Consider the following 22678-nt stretch of genomic DNA (forward strand, 5'->3'; position numbering starts at 1 on the left):
GTTAAATTCTGATTTTGAGCAACAATGCTCCAGGATATGCCGGATTCAAATTGGAACTCTGTAGCCACTATCATTCTAGAAGCTTTGTCACAGTGGCGGGATGTGTTGTTACCACCATAACCAATATAGATAGACCGAGGGAAAGGTGGGGGAGCAAATATCCAAAATGGAAGAGCCTATTATGGAGTTCTATCATAAGAATCTTTTCCTTATTTATTTGAAAATTTTATTTCGTATTGAATGAAAAGCTAAACTAACTATTTTTCTCAAATGCTATCAACTAACTTGATCTTTCCTGCGGATATAGTGCTAGGAGTATGCATATACAAAAGCAATAAGTATATGAATACTCCTAGCACTATTTCCGTTTTTCTTATCTAATTTATACAAATGAATTTACTATTTTTTTTCTCTAACGATGGTTCGTTATGGTTATTTTTGCAGTTCAAATACCAAACTAGTATTTTTTTTTTGTTTTCATCTATATTCTCCCAGGAGAAGAGAAAAAAAAAAAGTATTTCTCTTTCTGTGAAATTATCCTGCTCTCCCCATTAGTATTTTCACTTTTCTCCACGGGATTCGATCCGGGTGTGCTTGCAATAGACTCTGTAGACCAGGTCATCAAGCCGTTCTTATGCTTAAGACTAGTTACTTATTCGTGTTACCTAGTAAGAACTCTCTCATGGTAAAGCTTATTCCTTGCATATCTACATGGAAGCCAACGGAAGAGCATAGGGTGTAAATTAATGAGGCCAGAACTCTTTCCAACTTCTCAACTGATGTTTTTTTTTTTTCGAAATGAGGACACCTAGACAGCCAGATAATTCAGACAGGTAGACTTTGAATATTTGACCTTAGACTTTTGATGTTCTTCTCAGATTGAGCAAATAGAAGTCTCGCTTCGTTTTCCATTTCATCCTGCTAGGAATCGAGTTGGATGAAAGTAAGTTTATTTTATTATTCTCGACCCAAAAATATTACGTTCCCTTCCCTTCAGCCTAAATAGTTGTATTTATATCAAAAGTACATGTTCTTACCAGGTCGAAACTTTTTGTATCTTGCACAATTATTGGTCATTTTTCAACAGGTTTCAATACCACTCACTGTGCTTTGGTCTTGAAAAACTATAGTGTGAATGAGGCCAAAATATACTAAAGTATATTGTCATATCATATATCATAATTTAAATGCACTATTTATAAGGCTTTTGTCCTGTTCAGTTTTTCTTTGTGCGTTTTTTGAAAATGACTAGTTTATTTAGGATTTTGTTGTCTTATCTGCTTCAAACCCTTAAAACTATTTTTGAATCACTTGATTGATATCATAAAGAATAAAGTTCTATTGCTCTGCGAGAACTTACGCAATTGAAAGAAAATATACAATGGAAAATAATGGGAAAAGGGGGAGAGTGGGAGAATCCACCAGGGATAGACAAATGAAATCATATATAGAGGGTGATATGTAGAAAAGAAAAAAAGATACACCGATGTTAAAAGAGGGATGGGTGCTAAAGCTGAATAAATAAAAGGGAGTTTTGAAGTGCCTTTGTAAATTTATACAAAAATCAAAGGATAAACTAATACAAAATTTTCAGGAATTGAAAATGGAAAGAGAAGGAAAGTTGGAGACCCTAAGGGCCTAGTTACTTTTTTTTTTGCCTTTTTACTTTAAATGAAATTCCAGCTGATGGGCACACGGCCATCAATCGGGTCAGCAATAAGCTTGAAAGCAGAGGGGGAGAGGTCAAGATCTATTTAGTAAAAATGAATATTGATTAATGCAAAGACAAATTTTTTTCAGTTGTGTAGCATACCTCCAGCTTTACAAGGGGGACACTCGTCTGCGATCGTAACGGTAATTTTCCCCTTAGGCCCCTGGACTTGCACCTTTTTGCCGCAGACCGATGCATTGTTGCCTCCTTTACCATACACATCAGAACTTACTGCCGCAATCATATCACCTTCAGTGTTGGTGTGGCCACAGGCACCCAACCCAGGGGTGAAGAATGTTCCGTCTCCTTTACGACTTAGGCTTACTGAGATATCTGGTAACAGATCCTTGATTTCTTTTGCTTTATCAGGGAGAGATTGATTAGGCTTCTCTTTTTCTACCGAGACCTCATCTGCGGGTTTTTGTTCATTTTTTGAAGAGGATTCTGTAGCGGAGGATGGCGAGGATGGAGTTTTTGGAGCAGAGGGTTTTTCTGAGTCTGTTGAAGAGTTTTGATCGTTTGTCTTCTCGGTAGGCTGCGTAACCAGGTGATCCTTCTCCTTGTTTACGGCTTGTGCTTCTAGCTGACCTGCAGAAGATGGTGCGGATGATGGGGGCGTAACGAGCGAGCCAGGACCGTTTACATTTATCGACTCGAAGCGGATGCAATTTCCATCGTATACAGCATTGCCTTTGAACGGGATGTTACTGTTTGCAGCTATAATGTTGGCGTCAATGGGTATATCTCCGCTACATAATGGGATACTGATAGCGCCGGTTGGGGTGGTGACTGACGGGGGTTCTGTAGAAATAGAAAGAAGAACAGGTGCCGCAACAGCCGCATGAAACGTCAATAGCAGGGTGATTGAGAGTGTCGAGTATTTCATGATATATTGCTGTAAGATAAAGAATGAAAACAATACGATATATACGATATGAAAGGATGTGAAATGAAAAGATGGCCTTTGCTTTGTGCGAAGAACTTTTTTCTGCTCAACAGAAAAAATAATAAATAAATAAAGATGGACGAGGAAGCCAGCGAGATTTTCTCGAAGTAATTTCAAAAGTTTGTTTGAGTGTGGGTTACCACAAGTGCTTCATATTTAAGTAACTTAAGCTGAATAAGATTATTGTCCCGAACGACCAATGGATTTCGAATTTCCTCGAAATATACAGTCACAAAGGGATGGATAAATTTTGTTGGTTCATTCAGATGCTTGACCCAAATTGGTCTCACATAGTGGGGACATTGCAACTTCAATTTAAAGCAAAATGCGGAATGAAGAGTGGGAATGAAACACGAGAAGGTAAAAAGAAAAAAAAGAAAAAAAATGTGGCAAAGAGAAAAGAATACATGATCGGAAGAGAGAAATGAGGCTAATATATATCCATTGTTGCAAATTATTCACTCGGAGCACTGCATTCCTTAGCTGCCATGTTAAACCAATTTATATGTAAATATTTCTATCATTCAGCATCTTGCTTCTCATAAGCAATTTTATACTCCTTAACTCTTCAAATACTTAATTCGCCAAATGGTTGTGCAGACGCGAGGGATCCTGTGTCAGACATTCCAGCGTCGGGAGACGCTGCAGAGGGACATGGTGGTTGGGAGATGGCCAACTAGAATTATCATCCTCCAATTGCCTTGGTTCTAGGATCCTTTATGTCCTCTGAAAAGAAAAACGGATATGTACGACTGTTGCTCGATCAGATCCTCCTCGTGTAATTGAAGAATGGGTCCAAAAAGCAGTCACAATTTGAAGAAGAATACAGTAGTGAAAATGTTAGTTTTTTCTAAGAAGCTCACAAAATCCCATTAGCAATGAGCTGGTAGAAGCATACTCGGGTTTCCTTTATTCACCAAATCTCCACATCGGGATACAGAATATTTATTCCGACGAGATATGTTTATCTCAGGTATACACAAGGGCTTTGTTTGAATGCGCATCTTAGATAATGCGCATCGGAAAGAAACGTGCTTTTCAATGAACATAGGGCAATTGATCATTTATATTCGAAAGTTATTGAAGCAAAGGATAAACAAATCATTTAATTGATCTACATTTATAGCTTGTACTTAAACTCAACTCTGTACATTTTAGTTGCGAAAGGATATCGATTGAAGAGGCGACAGTTTTTCATATTATTTCGACTAAAGCATATTACTGGCTTTGAAAGGGCCCAAAAGGTCTTAGATGCATTTCAATCAGATTCTTCATGGGTTGTTCGCATCAGCTGTATGACTCATAAAGTATAAGAAACAAGTTCTCAAAAAAAAAATTTCCAGTTTGTAGTGTAAGCCACAGAGATATTCCAAATTTTCTTTGGTAGACAATTCAATTGTAAAAATTTCGATACCCTGAAAGAAATAACTTTAGAGATGAGTACTTAAAGAACTCTCAACGGCATTTCAAGGGAATAAGCTCTTGATCTAAGGTGTACTTCATAGAAGTTGGAAGATGGGACAATTACAGCGCTAACATAGATCTTAAACTCACTTCTTATCTTATCCAATGTGGCGGTCGCATGACTGAGTGATTTTAAACTATAATAACCTGTATTTTTCTCCCAATATTGACTAGCGCGAACTATTTTGTATGGATTTAATTTATTCTGAACTCGATTTTTTCCACGCAATGCCTATTTCAACGAAGTAGTTTTCACATCCTCGACCTCCATTCTTCCCTCTCTCTATTTTTTTTTTCATTCCATTTTACCGCGAAAATGAATTCCCTCTATGAAGATATCGCTCAAAAACACGAGAGTTTCTTTAAGAGCTGTGAAAAAAACTTTCTTAGTCTTGCAAAACTCTGCGGAGAACATGCAGAATTGTGTAAAAGGTAAGTTTTTTCCCAATCGGCACGATTACGCATTTTCGGGCATATTTTTACGTATTTGACTACATAAAACAGCCAGTTTTATCAACATACCGTCACACACCCCGACAATATTGAGTGCCCCGCACCGTTTAGGCGCTGTAAATCTCTGCCACCTCAACCTAGACAAACTACAGGGGCAGACACAAACGGAATTGCATTCCGGCGACGTGTTTACGCGACCCTTCCACTTTCTCCTAAAAAGTCAAGCCACTCCATCAATTCCTCCAGGAATACCCTGGCACTAAGACGATCCCGGGGTTGTCAGCAGGATGTACCTACGGGGAAGGCTTGCGATTTCACCGTCGCCAGGGAGAAAGGGCCGCCAAGTGTCAGCAGTGCGACGGGTGTTAATCCTGAGAATGCCTTTTCATCGATGCCTCAAGCACTTATGAGTCCCTCTTTGTCCCCTATCATGTCGCCTTCAACTGCAGATAACGCGGTTGCACAGATAGGTGTCAAGGAGGGTACTACATCAAAGCGAAATAAGGCGGAGCTCAGGGTAAAGCATAGGAAAGACGATCGGAGCAATGCTTTTCAACCGCCTTTCACCTCCACTCCTAAAGCTGTCTCCCAACATCGCAATTTGGAAAAGCGTAAAATTATGGCAATATCTTCAACAAACCAAGCGTCAACTCAGCAGATACAAGGCAAGAGATCCATTAAGGAAACCGAACTTGTGGAGGATATCGAGCCCTCTAGCTCCAAATCCCGTAAAGTGTCTACTGTTAACTTCAGAGTTTACACCGGGAATACTGCTGGGAATCAGTTAAAATTGATTCCACCTTCTTCAACGAGAACTCAAGAGAGGAAGCCCGTTAAAGTGGAGCGAATAATTCTTACTCCAAAAAAGCAAAATAGTGAACATGCGCAGCAAGTTTCGCGTAAAAGAATGGCGTTGGATTCTAATGTAAGTTCAGTAGTCTTCTGGGGTTAAACTATGTTATGAGTTGGGCAGGATCATTAGGTTGGATTGGGTGAATATATATTCTTGAACAACCACCGATTGGACTTTTACGTATTTTATTTACAAATCAGGTGCTTACTCTTTTCATTTCTCTTAGACAGCTATAAAGCCAAAAGTTTTTATTAAAGCTCCAACCTCTGAAACTATACGCTGCGGTAATTTCGACTCTAGCTCAGGAGTATCTCAAACAATTCTTGAAACTAGGCGAGATCGAGATAGCATTGATAAATTGCCTGTACTGGACAAAGGTCTCCTACGAAGTGGTAACAGAAAATTGTCCATTACAAGCGATTTATCGAAGCTACCTCAACCTCGCCCAATCCCCAGACCAAGTTCAAGAACTGTTAGAAGGTCTTCTAAGCTAGGATCTATAATACCACAGCGTATAGATTCAGCTGTTGGCACTTTAACTCACAAAATGAAGACTCCCATTACATCGGGAGATTCGGGACGCAGTGACTCTTGCTCGGAGATTCGCCTCATTGAATCCTCCAATTGTGGCAAATCTGCCAATTTATCGAGGCTAATATCTGAAGGCGACTCTCTCTGCTCCTTGCCCAGTGAATTTTCCAGCATGTATGTAGCCATTATTTTAAATCAAGCTCTCCGACTTATTTTTTTTTTTGGCATAATAGAAACTACGTGCCTGATCTAGATAAACTGCAAAGCTTCGCTTGTTCTTCATTAAATGACCCTACTGACTTGTAGGTTATATTGTGCAAAAAGAGCTGACAGATTGACAGAGTCAGCGGAGATATTTAATTTTCATGTTAAATAAGCAATACTAGTATGTACTGCTTATTTGTGTAAATACACAAAAAAGGCTCAATATTCTTTTTTTATATTTTTTATATATTCCTCCCACTTGATATATTAGTAGATCCATTTGATTAAATTCTGTAACAAGGTTAAAATATATTTTCGCAATGGTTAAATAAGCAATACTGTTTTATATTGCTTATTTGTGTAAAAATATATTTTGTAGTGTTTTGCAAGTATTATATACATTTTACTATCTCGGCTATTATACTAGCTATACCTTATATCAATGTAAATTTGACACTTATTTGCTTTTGTAACGAGTTCTTCGGCTGCATATCTCTATAAGTTAACGATACAAAATAAAATCATTCTCTTAAAAAAAAAATCCTTTATATAAATAGTAAATCGGGGGTATAATATATAGGAAAATTAGACAAAAAGCTTATCTCTTTCGTTTTACACCTTTGGAGATTGAGGACACATCCATTGCTAATGTTTCGCTATTAATGCCAATGATTTGCATACTATCTACGATCGGTTTGGCTTCAGTCTCTACTTTTATAGCCGTTGCTTTTTTGACATTTATTGATGTTTTTCCCTTTTTCTTCCCTTTAGCATGGAATTTTTGCGCCAGAGACTTCTCCCACTCGTCCTTATGTTTACGATAAAGCAGCATCGCGATTCGCGCATCTTCAACAGAAGAGTGACTCCCTTGTTGAATGTTAATTCCAAGTAACTCTTTCGCAAGGCGCTTCAGCGACGGTGTCTTGCCTCGTGTAAATCGTTTGTAAGGTTTGTAGTGGGATGTATCTCGGATAAGACGGCGCGGGTGATCGAGTAATAGGGCATCAAAATCGTTGCTAACTGCATGGCCAACCACAATTCGATCTTTAAGGATTTCTGCCACCTCTTTTTGTACATCCTTGAAATTTTCAGCTTCATTAGAGAGAAGTCAGTCATTGGATTGTTAGAACAAATGTAGAGAGACAGACAGAGTGAGTTAGAAGGATTGTGCTTACCAGTTTTTAAATGTTTTGGAGTGATTCCACTCACTTCGGTGCGGAAATCAGTCACCCTTTCTTGTGGTTTTACATATCGATCCAGAATTGTTACGCCATAATAATTTACGATACTGACGCGAGCTAATGCCGATTCTGCTCCTTCAGGTCCAACTCCCACCATTTCACAATCAATGGCAACAAATTTTCCTAATCTTTAATATGGGAATAGAAAAGTGGTTATAACCAAGAGAAGCAAAGCATTAAAAATTATTCAGAATTACTTCATCCGCCTTTTCTCGTTAATGGCTCCCTCGGCTAAGTCATCCTCCACACTCGTCGGTTTACCATAAGCATTTTGCAGCTCTTTTTGATCAATATCGTCGAACCATAGGTCTGTCGCTTTCCGGAGTGGATTTTCCTCTCCATCCATTCTATTTAAAAAGAAATTTAATACATTATGAAACATTTAACGAGATTAATAAAATAAACAAACATTGCAGATTTTTTGAGTTGGAATCCTTTATTAATATCATTTTGCGTTTTGTTTCCTTTGAAAAAGGTGGCCTTCTTTGGTGTTTTCTGAGGTTTTTCCTTAGACGCCTATTGAAGTAATAGAAACATTAAAATATGTAATGGATTTAGAGCTGAGAAATTAGAAGAATCACAGTAAAGATACCTTGAGCAATGAGTTTGCTTTTGAAGCTGATTTTGTCTCTATTTTCTTGCGTTTTGCAGGAACCATATTTACCAGTGTCCTATAGAGAATTGCAGTGAGCGGCAAAGAATAAAGAGGAATTAAACTCAGTTGTTTATGCTGGGTAGCGGAGCCGTCACAATTTCATGTATTCATCATTATATTTCAAGATAATTTTAGAGTGATTTAAATTTATATCTTTAATAGTTACTTTCACTTTTTGTATTTATTTTAAAAAGACAACTGGGGGATATAAGTAAGAAAAGATGTGCAGTCGATGAGGCATATTTCTCTCAGAATACTTGGAAAGCAATAAGAAATACTAAAATTTAATAGCCCAGGAACAAATACTACGAACAAAGAACTGCAAACATCCATTCAAATTTGTTCTCCCCCTTAAATGCAAAATGACAATTAAAAGCATTTATTTCTTGGGCTTCTTCTTGGGGCGAAGCTGGTTGGAGTGTCCGCACTTCTTCTTGCTAAAATTATAAGAATATTATAAGGTATTTGATTCAATTATAGCAGAAAGAAAGGCCGACTCACCGGCAGTTTGTAGCACGGGCAGGGAGGCGAGCATAGCACTTGCGGCAGATCATTCTTTCGCAGTTGTACGATTGAGCGAGAGCACGCAAGGAAGGTTCTATGATACCACCACGAAGACGGAGCACAAGATGCAGTGTGGACTCTTTCTGGATATTATAGTCAGAGAGAGTGCGACCGTCTTCAAGTTGCTTGCCGGCAAAAATCAAGCGCTGCTGATCCGGAGGGATACCTATTTAAGGATTAAATTCAATAAGTTCAACATGATCATTTTATGTAGAATATCTAATGTTTGTCGCGCTGTCAATCAGTAAATCAGACACTCACCCTCCTTGTCCTGGATCTTCTGCTTGACTGTCTCGATGGTGTCCGAAGACTCCACCTCAAGCGTGATCGTCTTGCCAGTAAGAGTCTTGACAAAGATCTGCATAATGCTAATACCAAAAAAGTGTCAATAGAAAGTTCAGATAAGATACTCGATATTTAATGTAGTGAATGTCAATCCAGTATAATGGAGACAGGATGGATGGATGTGTAAGATGGATGCGATAGCTCACCTTCTCTTTGATAAATTAACAAGAGAGATGTAGAAGGAAAGAGATACGACTCGCGTCGAAACTCTCCTTTGCACTATCTTTCGGAGTTCAAATAAACATCGAAATAAGTCCGCCTACAGAGTTCTGAATACATATGTCAATTGTTATCCATGGTCCGATTAAGATGCCATGGCTGGCGTTCTACTCTATTGTCCTATTGCCCATTAAGAAAGCATTTTACAAACTTCAGAATGTTTTCTGTAGAGAATAAATGTCGGTTTGGCATTCCCAGATGAATTTTCCATGTCCAGTAGTAGCTAATAAACTTTGCGTAGTATCGGACAGGATCCCTCCTCCTACCACAACCACTGATAATTCTCTTGCCACTAGTAGTATCCAATCCGATGCTACTGAGGTTATCGATGTAGAAAATGAGAATGGGCTTCTCCGAGAAATTCTTGGTTTTGAAGCTTTTTCAAGCACATCACAAGATTTTATCTCAGATTCTAACAGAGAAGAGCACAAGAAAAAGCGAAGCAGGATCAGAGCCAAAGTGCAGCGGCACAATAGTGGTGAGAGAGAAATAATTAGTGAAGCCGTTCCTGAATGTATTGTGCCGGTCAAAATCAAGGTTTTCTATTTTCATGCAAAAGCGAGGAATCATATCTAAATACATTCTTCGAGGTTAGAAGTCAGTTCCCAATTACTTCTTGTCAGTCAGGCTTGACTCACCCAGAATACAAGAAAATTTATCTAAATTTTATAACCGCGTAAACGAGAGCCGTCCTGAGCTCTCAAAATTGCTTATAAAGCCCAAGCAGGTAGCTATATATTTTATTTTATTCTTTTTGAAATAATAGTTTCCAATTTTTTTCAATTATAGGTCCATGTTACACTTTTTGTAATGCATCTAAAGGGTGAAGAGGAGATCCAGCGAGCAAGAGAATGTTTATTTAATAGCAAAGATGTCTGGCATTTATTCTGATGCTCTCGCAAAATATTAGTAATCCTCATAAATGCTATTTAAAATAGATCATCCAAGAGTACTATCCGTCTATTCGGCCGTCTCTATATTTCTATGGGATTGGTAGGCTTTATGAATTTCCTTTCTTATATATAGTAACAATTCTTTTTGATATTGTTTTGTATTTTTTATAGGCACATTTGGTAATGGGAGAGTAGTGTATTGTTCGCCCCGTCACGATGAATCCCTTGTACAATTCACAGCTCTTTCGCGTTCTCTTTATGAGCGTTTTCAACGAGATGGAATCATATCACTTGATTGCCGAATCGCTCAAAAATTTACTCCGCATGCCACGCTAATGAAAGTACGGGGCAATTTTTCTCTTAGTCTGAAGGATGGTAGTGTACTCAAAACGAAAAGGGTGCCTGAGGATGTGTATGACGAATTTAAAGGTCCATAACATATTTATTCTACCGCAGTGTATCGATCATTTTTTTAACAGATATTTATTCTTTTTAGAATATGAATTTGGTACGCAAACATTTGCAGCAATAGAACTTTCAAGCATGCTTCTTCCAAAAGAGGACGACTATTACAAGTGCATGGCTAGAATGGAATTCTAAGCTAAAATAAAATGCAGATATCCTGAAACTCAAGCACTATTGTAAATAATTATATATTTATTCTAATAACAATAGGAAATAAACGGTTACATCAAAGGAGTAGCTGCAGCGTCGTCCTTCGGTTTCTAAAAATAATTCAGGAGAATTCAATTACAAAATAAAGATACTCAAAGAAAACAATAGTATTACCTCACGATAATCTTCCAGAATGCGCGCCTTCTTTTCATCCCACCAGATAAATGTTGCTCGGTAAATCAAGGACCATACATAAGGGCAGAAAAATTCATGAGCTTCAGTCTTTTCTTCGTATTGAAACTTAAGCTCTGCAAAGGCCTGTAGTCTGTTGGGTGGCCATGTGCGCGCAGCTTGTTCCATTAGATCAACAACCTCTTCTGTTGAGGGAGCACGGAGATTGGCCTCAGAGACACGAGCATGAAAATAGTTGATAACCTGAGAATTATTAGAATGGAGTATAAGAAAATCCAGCATTAAAGCCTTAAAATCTGTGACAAAATATAACTACATTTTCAATGTTGGCTATTAATTCGGCAAAGCGAGGGTGCAATTGAAAAGGATGGAAGAGATCTTTACGGTGTACTAGCGCGTATACAAACTGTATATTCCGCTTGAGTTGTCGTGTCAATATCGAGTTAATAATCTCTAGAACTAAACACACTATATCGGCATATACAGACACCACCGGGTCCTGAGTTAAATACGTGTGTTAAAGTTAACAAATATATTGGCAGGTCAACTAAAAATCGAAGTCTAACCTCTTCACTTGTACCATCAAGTTGCGCTCTGTGCAAAAGTTTGTGATACCTCTTTGCAACCATGTCAAATAAACTATAAAAAATAGAGAAATTAATATTTTTCAACTCTATAATATCATTGTTGAAAAGCTAACCTAATCATTCTCTGCGCTACATATGGGTGCATGTCCTGTATGCTACTTGAAAGGTTGGCAAGGGTAGCAAGGCAATTAGTGTGGTAGTATACATCCTGAAAGGAGAAAAGAGAAATGGATGAATAAGAGCAAGTTTTGTCTTAACATAATTAGATATGTTTAATATTTTACTCGATGTGATGCCAAGTTGAATTGTATAGTTCGTATAAGAACAAGTACAACCAAGCCACCTAGAGATATTGTCTTTAGAGCACGTTCTGTGAACCACGTTTGGTAGGGAATAACCTGCGAACAAATTTACTAGTTAAGGATATGCTCAGAAAAAAACTAAGAGTATCTCTTGTAATAAAATGATCAAAAGGATACAACTCGCTGAATACTCTCATTAAATACTTCGTCTTGACTGAAAACGAGTAGAATTGTAAGAAGAATATAGGTATGCGAGTAGTGGGCTTTGTTTTCCATAGCCTCGTATAGTAGTTTTAGTATAGGTAACATCTGGTATAAATAATAACATTAATAACAAATCATCAATATTCATTTAAAAGTCAATACCAGTGTTTCCGGGTCAGTCCTTGAGAGCACATAAACGCGAAAGGTACTGTTTTCTGCAATCATTAAGTAGAGTATCAAAGTGTTTTCTTCCGAGTGTAAACGACTGTTATTAAGAATGAAAATCAGCATAGCCTTAGTGGTGGAATTATTTTGTAATATAACATACTGGCATAATACATGGTATAGATCCCGAAAAGATATTGTAAAATTCTTCCCATACTCATTGCCACTTACAGCTAAATAGCATGAAAATAGCACTTTTATGTAAATATTAGCTGGGAAAATCCTAATAAAGAAAGATACACACCGTGTGCATCCTGAAGCCTCGAAATTCCAGCGCGATAGGCGCTAGTACCGTCAGGTTGTATTCTACTCTGGGCTGCTAATAATAGAAGCAATAATGCACTTCGGTCGGCTACTGGGTGGAGATCTGAGGCTGAAGGTGACGAGGACTTTGCAGAGAATAGATAAGATACTGCTGAGTACACCATACCTATGTATAAAAAAGATATATAAAAATCTAGTTTTTCAACTATAAAAAAAATATCAAACAATACCAGATGACGCAGATGGTGGAGGTTTTTGCTCAATGAAATTAACAAGTAAACGATGGACTACTTCATCCGCAATATCACTGATACACAAATAAATAGCTCTTTTAATAAAAATTGTTATAGGGGTTAGTAGCAACGTTTACCTAAATTGAGCGAGGAGAACATTTAAAAAGTAGTTTTTATTTGTGGTGGCAGCCGAAGGTTGATGTATTTGAGTTGATAGCAATACTAAAAGCGTGTTAAGACATTCAAGATACAACTCGTAGGTCGAATAGTTTGCGCTACAAGGAGAAAAGTGAGATATGATCAATAAAACACATTAAAATGATAGAATTTATAATACAAACTTTGGTTGTATCTTTCGCACGACTTGTAGCAGATAATCTATTAGTAATTCCGCCCTCGGTTGTGAACTTCGCTCTATTTCAGGGTCAATACGCAACTTTTGCTGATCCAGTTCTATGGTAATCTGCTCTCGCTCGATTTCAATTGTTTCCTTATTAATAGATTCGGGAATCCCTATATAAAAGGTGAAAAGACAGCCATATATAGATCACTAGAAGTAGCGGAAATAAAAGAATATAAAACTTGCCTTCGAATTGTCGATGTATCTCTTCAACATTCAAATTTCCGACAAAATGCTTAGTGAATACTCTCACCAAGAATAAACTATTGTAAGCTTCAATCGGTACAATTCTGGATTATCAAGAAATAATCGTTTAGTAACTATGATGTCCCCTTCTACCCGCTAAAAATAACAAGCACTTACTGGTTTGCATCTGCACTAAGGAACCGACGAAGCTGACTCAAACAATGAAGTAGCAAAGAATTGAAGTTTTTTGTTTGGATATTGTTGGCAGCTAGAGCGCAGGAAATAGTATAGTAAATGTTTATCTAACAATGAAAAGTGTTAACTCTACCTAATTCAATTGACAAACTGAAAGTTGCCATTTCTAAATCGTATGCGTCTTGCCTAAAGTCATCAAGTATATATAATGTCCAATATAAAAGAGCAAAAATGAAAAAATAATTACTCAGAGTTCACTCTAGGAAATTTATGTGCGACTAGAATGCGTTCCCAAATTTCAGTATTCCTTGCTGAGATTAACTTATTAGAACAAACTTCTTTTAAGAGAGCAAGCTGTGAAGGAGAAAGAAAGGTATTTTCGGTCGTAGATTTGCGGTGCACGATCTTCGATCGACCGAGTGGAGAAGAAGGAGCAGAATTGGACAAGGATCTACTTGTTGGAGAGGTACCAAATAGATCAAAACTGCGACGCGATGATACAGAGCTTGTGGCGAACGAACTAGATTGCGAATAATAATTTGATGGAGTGAGAATCTGTGGGTTTGAAAAACCAGAGGAGGCTGAGGAAATGGATAGTGTGTTTTCAATGTTTAGCGCAATCGGTTTTTTTGCTGTAGAGTGCGTGTTGTGATGCGGAGCAATTAAATTTGATGAGAGAGCACGGTGAGGTGCGGAGGGAAATCTAGAGTGTTCAGGAGCGTGCCCTTGGATGGTTCGCCCACTTTCTCGTCGCAAATCGATATTATTCTTGTCGCTGTTCATTCACTGATAGAAGAGAACATAAATTATCGCTTAAGCGCGATCTATGATGATCTACTTCTTTACTCTATCAACTGAATATGTGGAGAGATTTCCAGGTAGACAGCTAATTTGGCTAAGCCTCATCGAAATATATATATCACGATAATACTACACTCTATTTCCATCGGCTTCTCCACAAAAAACAGGATGGGTTTTGACTTTGGGCGCCTCATCGTCGTCGGTGTCACCATTCTTATTGCCTTTATTGCCTATACCTCGCAAATATTCATATTTTGGCGGTTTTTAGGAGGATGGGGCCGCGATGCTCTCTACATTCTTGGCCCCTTTAATATTATCGTTTTGATGATTTTTTGGAACTATTACCTCGCATGTGTCACTGATCCGGGACGCCCACCGAAGGGTTGGGTAGGTTACGTTTCGAATTTTATGTTATTATAGAAATAAAATTTGACATACTTTTGTATTAATTTATAGAAACCAGCTAAAGTCGAAGAGGAATCTAATGCCCCATTGAAAATGAAGCGCCGCTTACGGTTCTGCAAGAATTGTAATGTTTTCAAGCCTCCAAGAACACATCATTGTAGTTCCTGTAGAAGGTATGCTTGGCTTAACCCATTTTTATTTCAGCTGCTTATTTTATCTTTAGATGTGTTCTCCGAATGGATCATCATTGTCCATGGATAAATAATTGTGTTGGTCATTATAATTACGGCCATTTTATCCGATTCATTATATATGTTGATATTGGCACATTATACTGCTTTATCTTGCTATGCATGCGTATTTATAATGTCTATAGTAGCATGCGGAGTTTTAGGGTAAGGTATCTCCTTTAAAATATGAGTTACGATATTATTGATTTAGCGATTTTTGTTTCCTTTTAGTATTATATATCACCAACCAACACAGAACTTGTATTCCTCGCCCTAAATCTGGTTTTCGATTTTGGCGTTCTCTTTTCTGTCGGAATTCTGAGCCTTTTTCAGCTCTACGGAATATCAACCAATGCAACTACAATTGAGGGATGGGAAAAAGATAAAGTCAAGAAGATGATCCGCAGAGGAAAGATCCCTCCTGTAATTACTCTAGTTCTTATTAAATTAGATTATTGTGAAGTGATATTATAACTGCAAATCTTTTAATAGCTGAAATATCCTTTCAACGTTGGTCTGATAAATAATCTTAAGTCTGTCCTTGGGCCAAACCCTCTGCTCTGGTTCTGGCCACAGACAATGGTCGGAGATGGAATCGATTACCCCTGCACAGAAGGATCGGGTAAAGATTAACATTGACACTTTGAGGTGCCTGTAATTAAGTTTGCAAAAATTTGATCCAGATCCTTATACTTGGCCACCAAAAGATCCCGATGATCGCCCATCTATTTTTTCTCGCAAATATAGGGAACAACAGGAAAGCATAGCCTATTCACGACAGCATGTTCGCCGTGGAAGTGAAGGTTATATCGTTCAAGACATCACGATGGAAGACCGCATGCGTATGCTTCAAAATTTAATCGATGCTGAAGAGAATGGTATTAGCGTAGATACTTTCAATGCGTATCAGAACCCACCCCCACAAGGATGTGTTGGTGGTCATATTGCTGTAGATGAACAGGATGAGTACAGCTCAATCGATTCGGATCCGGAGATCTATAGCGAAGATGACTTTGAATATGATGCATATAATTCTACCACTGTAGATGAATATAATGGTGAAAGAGACTCTCGGGGGAATATTGCCACAGTATCATCAGAGTATATTCAATCTCGAAATACCTTTTCTGAAGATACTCTTGAACAGAGGCGCTCACGTTCTCCCCATAAAGATGATAATGATGACCACATTCCTTTAAGTCAATTGATTGCTAAAAAACAGCTGGCAGCAATGGGAAAACTTAGAGTTGACTGATTTTTGTTTTCTTTATATATTTTGTTAACTAGAGTCTGCTTGTATATTTCTTCTTTGCTTTATCTTCCTTCAAAGCAAATGCTTAAGTGCATAATATTTCCCTTATTCTCCCAAAGTTATTATTTTTTGTTTGATTTTCTGAACATAGGATCATATTCTATACACATTGCAAGATAAAAAAGAGTCATTAGTAATTTATACGGAAAACAATAACCTATTAATTCAAATAAAAAACCAAATTAATAGAAAGGGTAGAAAATTAGTCGTCTTCGTCACTATCCGGCAAAATTCTTCGCACTACACGGTGTCGCTTCCACTTTTCTTCATTCACTTTCTCGTCAGCTTTATTCTCCTGTTTCTGAGAGGTGGGTTCTGCATTTGCGCTTTCTTCTTTTGATGGCTCAGGCTCTTTCAAGGAGGGGTTGAGATCGCGAATATCGTTAATTACTTCTTCAATAACTTCGTCCGCATCTTCTTCGCTTTCATATGAAGGTACTTCAGAACTGAAATGTGTCTTTGCAATCGAAGGAACAAAAGAATTAACTACTGTGGTATCAGTACTAACACAATTGGTCGCTATGGGCTGAGGTTCTGGATCTTCTCCTCCATACATCTCAAGAATCGCCCTACTCGGGGAAATATTGGCCAGCTTGAGTTCAGCATCTCTCTTAGTGTCACTATTGCGCAACGGTGTCCGACCAAGCCCTCCACCAAATAGGTCTCTCTTCTGCTGGCGAGGACGCCTTTCCGTAAATGACCGAGGGGGTTCTAAAGGCCCGTCACGGAAGAGATAGAGCAGATCTTCAACTGATAATTTATTAAGCCTGGTGGAATTGAGCTCCCCAAGAGCACCTTTTGCAAGCTCACGCTTCTTTTCCTGCAGTTCAACAATTTTATCCTCGACAGTGTCTGCGATAGTGAGCCTATTCACCCGTACGGGTTTAGTCTGTCCGATGCGATGTACACGATCGATTGCTTGCTCTTCAACCGCTATATCCAAAATGTATAAATATACGTAGAGAATTGTTGGAATAATGAGAAAAGCTTACCTGGATTCCACCTGTATAGTGTGAAATCAAATGTGCTTAATGAAATCCATCAAGTGAATTTAATTACATAATTACTACATACCAAACATCAAGCATAATAACATTATTTGCGCAAGTGAGATTGAGACTTGTTAAAAAAAAAAGCAAAGTATTATATAAAAAAATTCCAGTATAATTAGCAATATTTCATACCCTAAGGAACCACACTTCAGAGAAAGCAACATCACAGTGACGTTTGGATCTGTACGAAGAGAGTAGAGCGATTCTTCACGAGCTTTGTTAGACATAGAGCCATCATCTTTGCGTAAAGAAGTATGCAAAGAATTAGCCCAATTTGTAAATGGAAAAAGATATCAATACTCACACCGCACAAACACAAAATTCTTCTCGCGTATATGTTCTTCGATTAAGTCAAGCATAGATGTGAACTAGTAAGGGGAGCCACATTAAACCTAAATATACAATATATTTAAGGAATATCTAACCTGAGAAAAGATTATAGTTTTCTCTTTAGGGTCTCGCTTGCGAGTTTCCTCGAGCACATTCAGCATGTGCTCAATTTTTGTTGAGGTGGTAAAGTTAAGCGAAATATCTTTCTTTTTCTTATCAAGGATCTGAGCTTCACACATATAACAATGCTCTTTTTTCCACCCTTCGGGTAACCTAATAAATAGTTAAGTAGAAGGATTAGAGCATTAATATCGGTAGTATTAAATATGCTAGGTGTACTCACAGTTCCAGGCATACTACGCATTTTAGCGATTTTTCATTCTCCTCTCTCACATCCAATTTACCCATCATATTGGCCAAGTCGCTTTCGACACTCTCATCTTCATCGCGAACTTGAAATGGATTAGTTAAGAGTTCAACAGCATCGCTCTCTTTAACACCTCTTTGAACTAACTGAGGGTGATTACACGCTTAAATAATTTGGTTTAGTATCAAGGGTAAGTGGATAACCATATATACTAAAATATTTACCTTGACGTAAACGTAATAGCAAGCATAAGATATTCGTATAGTTTTTGGAAACATTTCCTGCGTCGACAAATCTGTCAAAAATAGCGTCCATACGCTCTTTGAGAGTATCATAAAATGCGCGCTCTTGAGGATTGAAATCAACGCGGAGAACCTTGACCTCACGTGTCGGTAAATTCAGCAAAGGCTTTCCGTCGATCTTGTGGTCTTTAGTGCGGCGAAGCATAATCGCCTTGAGCACCACCTAATGACTACAAGGATTAGCAACATCACTCAAAAAATTTAAATTGGGATAAACCTGTAGCCGTTGTAGTGCTGTTTTAGCGCGTCCTTGCTGCAAAGGTGAGACAATTTGGTGTTTGAATGTGGGATAATCATCATATGGCTTCACGCGCAAAAATTTAAATAAACTGTATAGCTCGTCAACATTATTCTATCAACCAATTAGAAGTTTATCAATAATTTAGTGTGAATAGAAAGATAAGCTCAGCTGTACTTGTATAGGTGTGCCCGTTAGACACCATCGTTTAACGGCAGATAGCTCAGTACATCCAATCGCACTTCTAGTCGATTTATTTTTGATAGTTTGGGCCTCATCTAATTAAAACGGGAGCATGTTTAGTAAATTCAGTAAAGGTGAGGTTGCAGTATAATTAAAATAGAAGATTCCAACCTAAAACTACACGGTAAAATTTTGCGCGGAAAAGGGGACCAAGTGATTTTGTTGCTTTTGGAAGATCACTGTCGTCATCGCTTTCAGATTCTTTATCATTTTTTTTCGACTTAATTTTCTCTCCTTTAGGCCATTCAAGTGCAACCACTTGATACGTAGTGACAACCACGTCATATCTCATTAGTCGTTTTGGATCTTTAGTGCGAGAAGGCCCATGGTGAACATAAACAGAAAGAGATTCTGGTGTGGTCTTTGACTTGATCTCACATTCCCATTGTCGAATCAATGCAAGAGGAGCTACTATTAAAGTTGTTTTGATATTCGCATCTGTAGATCTGTTTGAAAGCATTAGGGACAATGTTTGGATAGTCTATCCATAAAAAAAATAATGAATGCCTTCAATTAAAAATATTGTAACAAGTTAAATTACCTTGCCTAAACCCATCTATGTTTAAAAATTAAAGTTATATCAGTTAGAACTTTTCATTTGATAGTGAAGCAATTTGTAAATAATTATAATTCAAACCCACATCCTATATTAATAAAAATCATCAATTATTAAAGAAAAATCAAATCAAACGGGGATACAAATCAGACTCACATCAGCAAGAATTCCTCCTGATTTCTTATCACGCTCTCGATCTACTAGCCATTTTAAACCATGGAGTTGGTGAGGCATAAGAGTTATTAGCAAATCAGAAGGAACTTTGACATCCATTGTAACATCGTCCACTTCCGATGGAATAGACTTTATAAGTTCCTGAATTTCCTCTTCTTTCTTACGCGGATTCATCGCATAGGCGGATTCAGCATCCGCAAACTCGGTAGAACCGCGACTAATCTTACTTGGAGTCATGGATTTGTACATAGAAATCTCGCTATCAGAAGGGGCTATCCGCTCTTTATATGATTTAAGGGATGAAGCCGAATATTTTTGCTTCCATGATGGGCTATTGGGACGTCGTGGTTCCAAGAAATTTGAATCTTGCAAATAAGCTAGAGATGAATGAATGAATGAAAGTCAAAATTTTAAGACAATAATCGCAAAAGCAATTTACCAGAGATTTTGTTTCGGACAAGATTTGCCGCGCCATTTTGTTGATGGACGACTTTAGCAGCTTGTGGAGCTTCACTCACTGTGGGTGGCATATTACGAGAGACAGAAGAATTAAAATTTCTGGAATAATTTGTTGCAGCTTCAATTGCGGATGAAAAAGCGTTGTACTGTTGATTCTGCGAAGAACTATTTAATTTAGAAGCCTTTGGCTTCTCTTTGGGCTTATTGAATATCGAAGCGGTATATTGTTTAAATTGTTTATCGCGTTCCATTACTACTCAATTATATTAAAAATACGCGTATCTTTAGTAGAAATTGAAAAGTTTGCCTCCGCGTTATGAATTTTTTAAGCCGCAATTTTATGTGACAACTTTGTGCATCCCGGTGTAAACAGAATGCAAGTCACATATTTAAGCATTTTAAATACTCAACTTGCTATTATTGAGTTGAGTAGTTATACGACTGTTATACTTCACCCATCAAGTATGGATGCGTTTCGTCTTTTATGCAGCGGTGCTCGTTTTGATCGCAAACGTTTTCGTAACGAGATCGATCTCTTCCAACCTGAAATAACACAGAAAGAAGATTCCGAAAATACCGATGAAGCTACTCAGGCAAATCTCTTGCAAGAGATTGATTTCTTCAAATCGACTAAAACTAGTTCCAAACCCACTGAGAAAACAAAGAAAGATCGAAAACGTAAAACTGAGAAAATTGCAGGCAATCAAGAAACAGAACAAGGTTTTTTTAAATTTACTGAATGTCAGTTTTTTAGCGTGCTAACTTTTAATGCTGACACAGAAGATACAATCCCGGATCTGCACGATAGAGGATCCACATTTAAGAATCAAGATGAAGTTATCGCTTTTCGTAAAGAAAATCGTATTAAGATCTACGGAAATGATGTACCGAATCCGTTGCGTACCTTTGATGATCTCACTTATCAATACGAGTTACTTCCATACCTGAATCGTAACCTGAAAAATGCCGGATATGATATGCCCACGCCAATTCAGATGCAATCTATCCCTATTATCCTTCATGTAAAAGCTTCTTATTAAGCTATTATAACACTCTACATTTTAACATTTCTCATTTTATTTTAGGGTAGAGAAATCATTGCCTGTGCTCCCACTGGATCCGGAAAAACACTTTCCTATATTCTACCTATCTTACATGAACTTAAAGCACCTGAAAAAATTGGCTATCGAGCACTCATTATTTCGCCTACAAGGGAATTGGCGCAACAGGTAGTATCATGCATTGATGATCTATTGTCATTTCGTAAACTAAAGATATATATTAGATTTATCGAGAAATTAAAAGACTTGGAACTGGCAAAAAATTCAAAATATGCATGCTCACAAAAGCAACGGCTGCTACTCAGGCAAATGACCCAAAATTACGCCAAAAATTTGGTGAGTTTTGCCTGCCTAATTATTTTATGTTTTATATCTGACCTCCTCATATTCATATATTTATTAGACATTCTTATTAGCACGCCATTACGACTGGTTCATGCTATTCAAAATAATCATGTTGAACTCAATCATGTGAAGCATCTCGTCCTGGATGAAGCCGACAAATTGCTCGAACTCGGTTTTCTTGAACAAACAGATGAGATTTTTGCAGCCTGTTCTTCGCCTCGTCTCCAAAAATTACTCTTCAGTGCAACAATACCCGCTGGAGTGGAAGAGCTTGCAAAGACGGTAATGAAAGACCCAATTAGAGTAGTGATTGGAACTAAGTAAGTTTCCAAAAAGTTTGCTAGGCATTAAATTCACAATACTCATGCACAATTGATAGGAATGCGGCAACAGAAACAATTGAACAAAAACTTATCTATGTTGGTCAGGAAGAAGGAAAGCTCATTGCTATTCGGCAGATGGTACAAGAGGGAGGCTTAAAACCCCCTGCGCTAATATTCGTACAGTCAATCGAGAGAGCCAAAGAGTTGTTTCACGAGTTAATTTATGATGGAATTAATGTCGACGTTATCCATTCAGAGCGCACAAAAGCTCAACGAGATAATATTGTTGATAATTTCCGTACTGGGAGAATTTGGGTGCTAATTGCAACAGAGTTGATGGCCCGTGGTATGGATTTCAAGGGAGTAAATTTGGTTATCAATTATGACTTCCCGCAGACAGTTCAGAGTTATATCCATCGAATTGGTTCGTATTGCATAAAATGCGTTCAATTAGTTTAACCATTTTTTAATTATATTTTATTTGATCAGGTCGTACTGGGCGTGCTGGCAAGTCTGGATCTGCTGTGACTCTATTCACGAAAGATGATGCTCCTTATCTCAAATCGATTGTGAATGTTATGCGAGAATCGGGGTGCGAGGTGCCTGAATGGATGCTTCAGTTGCACAAACCTTCAAAAGATACAAAGAAGAATCTCAAACGTGCACCACCTAAACGCAAGACGATCAATACGATGTCAGAATATGACAAAAAGAAACTGGCTCATAAAAAGTAGGTTTTAATACAGAATCTCTAACTTAGATACAGTTTTTTCAATTATATTATATAGGGAAATCATTGAGAACTCGAAAAAACGCAAGTTGCGACAACTTGACGCTAAAAATAGTGTTACCCAAGAGACAACTGAAAACGAGTCTAGTACTAGAGATAAAAAATTAAAGAAGAGGCGGGAAAATACGCAAAAGTAGAGCAGAGTGCTTAATTAACACATGTATATAGAAAAATATCATAACCTTAATAAACCCTTAGATTTCTTAAA

General features: G+C 37.7%; 10 protein-coding genes across 10 annotated transcripts; 4 read left to right on the forward strand and 6 right to left on the reverse strand.

Moving 5' to 3' along the window:
• Positions 1-1667: 1667 nt before the first annotated feature.
• Positions 1668-2597, reverse strand: VTP21DRAFT_8628 (uncharacterized protein; the record flags this gene model as incomplete). The annotated part of the gene is made up of 2 exons (XM_069399499.1): positions 1668-1750; positions 1814-2597. The coding sequence occupies 2 exons, from the start codon at positions 2595-2597 to the stop codon at positions 1668-1670; spliced, it is 867 nt and encodes a 288-aa protein (XP_069254910.1).
• A 1840-nt stretch (positions 2598-4437) lies between these two features.
• VTP21DRAFT_8629 (uncharacterized protein) lies at positions 4438-5526 on the forward strand (the record flags this gene model as incomplete). The annotated part of the gene is made up of 2 exons (XM_069399500.1): positions 4438-4553; positions 4626-5526. 2 exons carry the CDS (start codon positions 4438-4440, stop codon positions 5524-5526), a joined length of 1017 nt encoding a protein of 338 aa, XP_069254911.1.
• A 386-nt stretch (positions 5527-5912) lies between these two features.
• On the reverse strand, positions 5913-6144 carry VTP21DRAFT_8630 (uncharacterized protein; the record flags this gene model as incomplete). The annotated part of the gene is made up of 2 exons (XM_069399502.1): positions 5913-5924; positions 5992-6144. 2 exons carry the CDS (start codon positions 6142-6144, stop codon positions 5913-5915), a joined length of 165 nt encoding a protein of 54 aa, XP_069254912.1.
• Positions 6145-6760: 616 nt separating this feature from the next.
• VTP21DRAFT_8631 (uncharacterized protein) lies at positions 6761-8061 on the reverse strand (the record flags this gene model as incomplete). Its single annotated transcript, XM_069399503.1, has 5 exons — positions 6761-7254; positions 7338-7531; positions 7601-7750; positions 7813-7919; positions 7996-8061. The coding sequence occupies 5 exons, from the start codon at positions 8059-8061 to the stop codon at positions 6761-6763; spliced, it is 1011 nt and encodes a 336-aa protein (XP_069254913.1).
• Positions 8062-8437: 376 nt separating this feature from the next.
• VTP21DRAFT_8632 (uncharacterized protein) lies at positions 8438-8986 on the reverse strand (the record flags this gene model as incomplete). Its single annotated transcript, XM_069399504.1, has 3 exons — positions 8438-8495; positions 8560-8788; positions 8884-8986. 3 exons carry the CDS (start codon positions 8984-8986, stop codon positions 8438-8440), a joined length of 390 nt encoding a protein of 129 aa, XP_069254914.1.
• Positions 8987-9343: 357 nt separating this feature from the next.
• On the forward strand, positions 9344-10679 carry VTP21DRAFT_8633 (uncharacterized protein; the record flags this gene model as incomplete). The annotated part of the gene is made up of 7 exons (XM_069399505.1): positions 9344-9365; positions 9428-9723; positions 9782-9913; positions 9976-10059; positions 10125-10179; positions 10251-10508; positions 10576-10679. 7 exons carry the CDS (start codon positions 9344-9346, stop codon positions 10677-10679), a joined length of 951 nt encoding a protein of 316 aa, XP_069254915.1.
• Positions 10680-10765: 86 nt separating this feature from the next.
• Positions 10766-14265, reverse strand: VTP21DRAFT_8634 (uncharacterized protein; the record flags this gene model as incomplete). Its single annotated transcript, XM_069399506.1, has 17 exons — positions 10766-10804; positions 10869-11129; positions 11203-11385; positions 11453-11525; positions 11587-11681; positions 11758-11871; positions 11953-12084; positions 12142-12244; positions 12308-12377; positions 12449-12634; positions 12699-12775; positions 12839-12976; positions 13043-13214; positions 13288-13391; positions 13465-13555; positions 13616-13668; positions 13730-14265. The coding sequence occupies 17 exons, from the start codon at positions 14263-14265 to the stop codon at positions 10766-10768; spliced, it is 2427 nt and encodes an 808-aa protein (XP_069254916.1).
• A 186-nt stretch (positions 14266-14451) lies between these two features.
• On the forward strand, positions 14452-16173 carry VTP21DRAFT_8635 (uncharacterized protein; the record flags this gene model as incomplete). Its single annotated transcript, XM_069399507.1, has 6 exons — positions 14452-14670; positions 14740-14861; positions 14912-15083; positions 15150-15341; positions 15411-15540; positions 15602-16173. The coding sequence occupies 6 exons, from the start codon at positions 14452-14454 to the stop codon at positions 16171-16173; spliced, it is 1407 nt and encodes a 468-aa protein (XP_069254917.1).
• A 259-nt stretch (positions 16174-16432) lies between these two features.
• Positions 16433-20022, reverse strand: VTP21DRAFT_8636 (uncharacterized protein; the record flags this gene model as incomplete). The annotated part of the gene is made up of 13 exons (XM_069399508.1): positions 16433-17163; positions 17223-17233; positions 17415-17520; positions 17587-17650; positions 17708-17885; positions 17956-18121; positions 18204-18444; positions 18499-18633; positions 18697-18797; positions 18874-19243; positions 19304-19318; positions 19475-19869; positions 19932-20022. 13 exons carry the CDS (start codon positions 20020-20022, stop codon positions 16433-16435), a joined length of 2604 nt encoding a protein of 867 aa, XP_069254918.1.
• A 393-nt stretch (positions 20023-20415) lies between these two features.
• Positions 20416-22607, forward strand: VTP21DRAFT_8637 (uncharacterized protein; the record flags this gene model as incomplete). Its single annotated transcript, XM_069399509.1, has 8 exons — positions 20416-20671; positions 20732-20973; positions 21037-21180; positions 21237-21348; positions 21416-21677; positions 21737-22104; positions 22170-22410; positions 22469-22607. The coding sequence occupies 8 exons, from the start codon at positions 20416-20418 to the stop codon at positions 22605-22607; spliced, it is 1764 nt and encodes a 587-aa protein (XP_069254919.1).
• Positions 22608-22678: the final 71 nt, after the last annotated feature.

The sequence above is a fragment of the Calcarisporiella thermophila genome (assembly GCF_041956535.1).
Source record: "Calcarisporiella thermophila strain CBS 279.70 unplaced genomic scaffold VTP21scaffold_4, whole genome shotgun sequence".
Taxonomy (NCBI): domain Eukaryota; kingdom Fungi; phylum Calcarisporiellomycota; class Calcarisporiellomycetes; order Calcarisporiellales; family Calcarisporiellaceae; genus Calcarisporiella; species Calcarisporiella thermophila.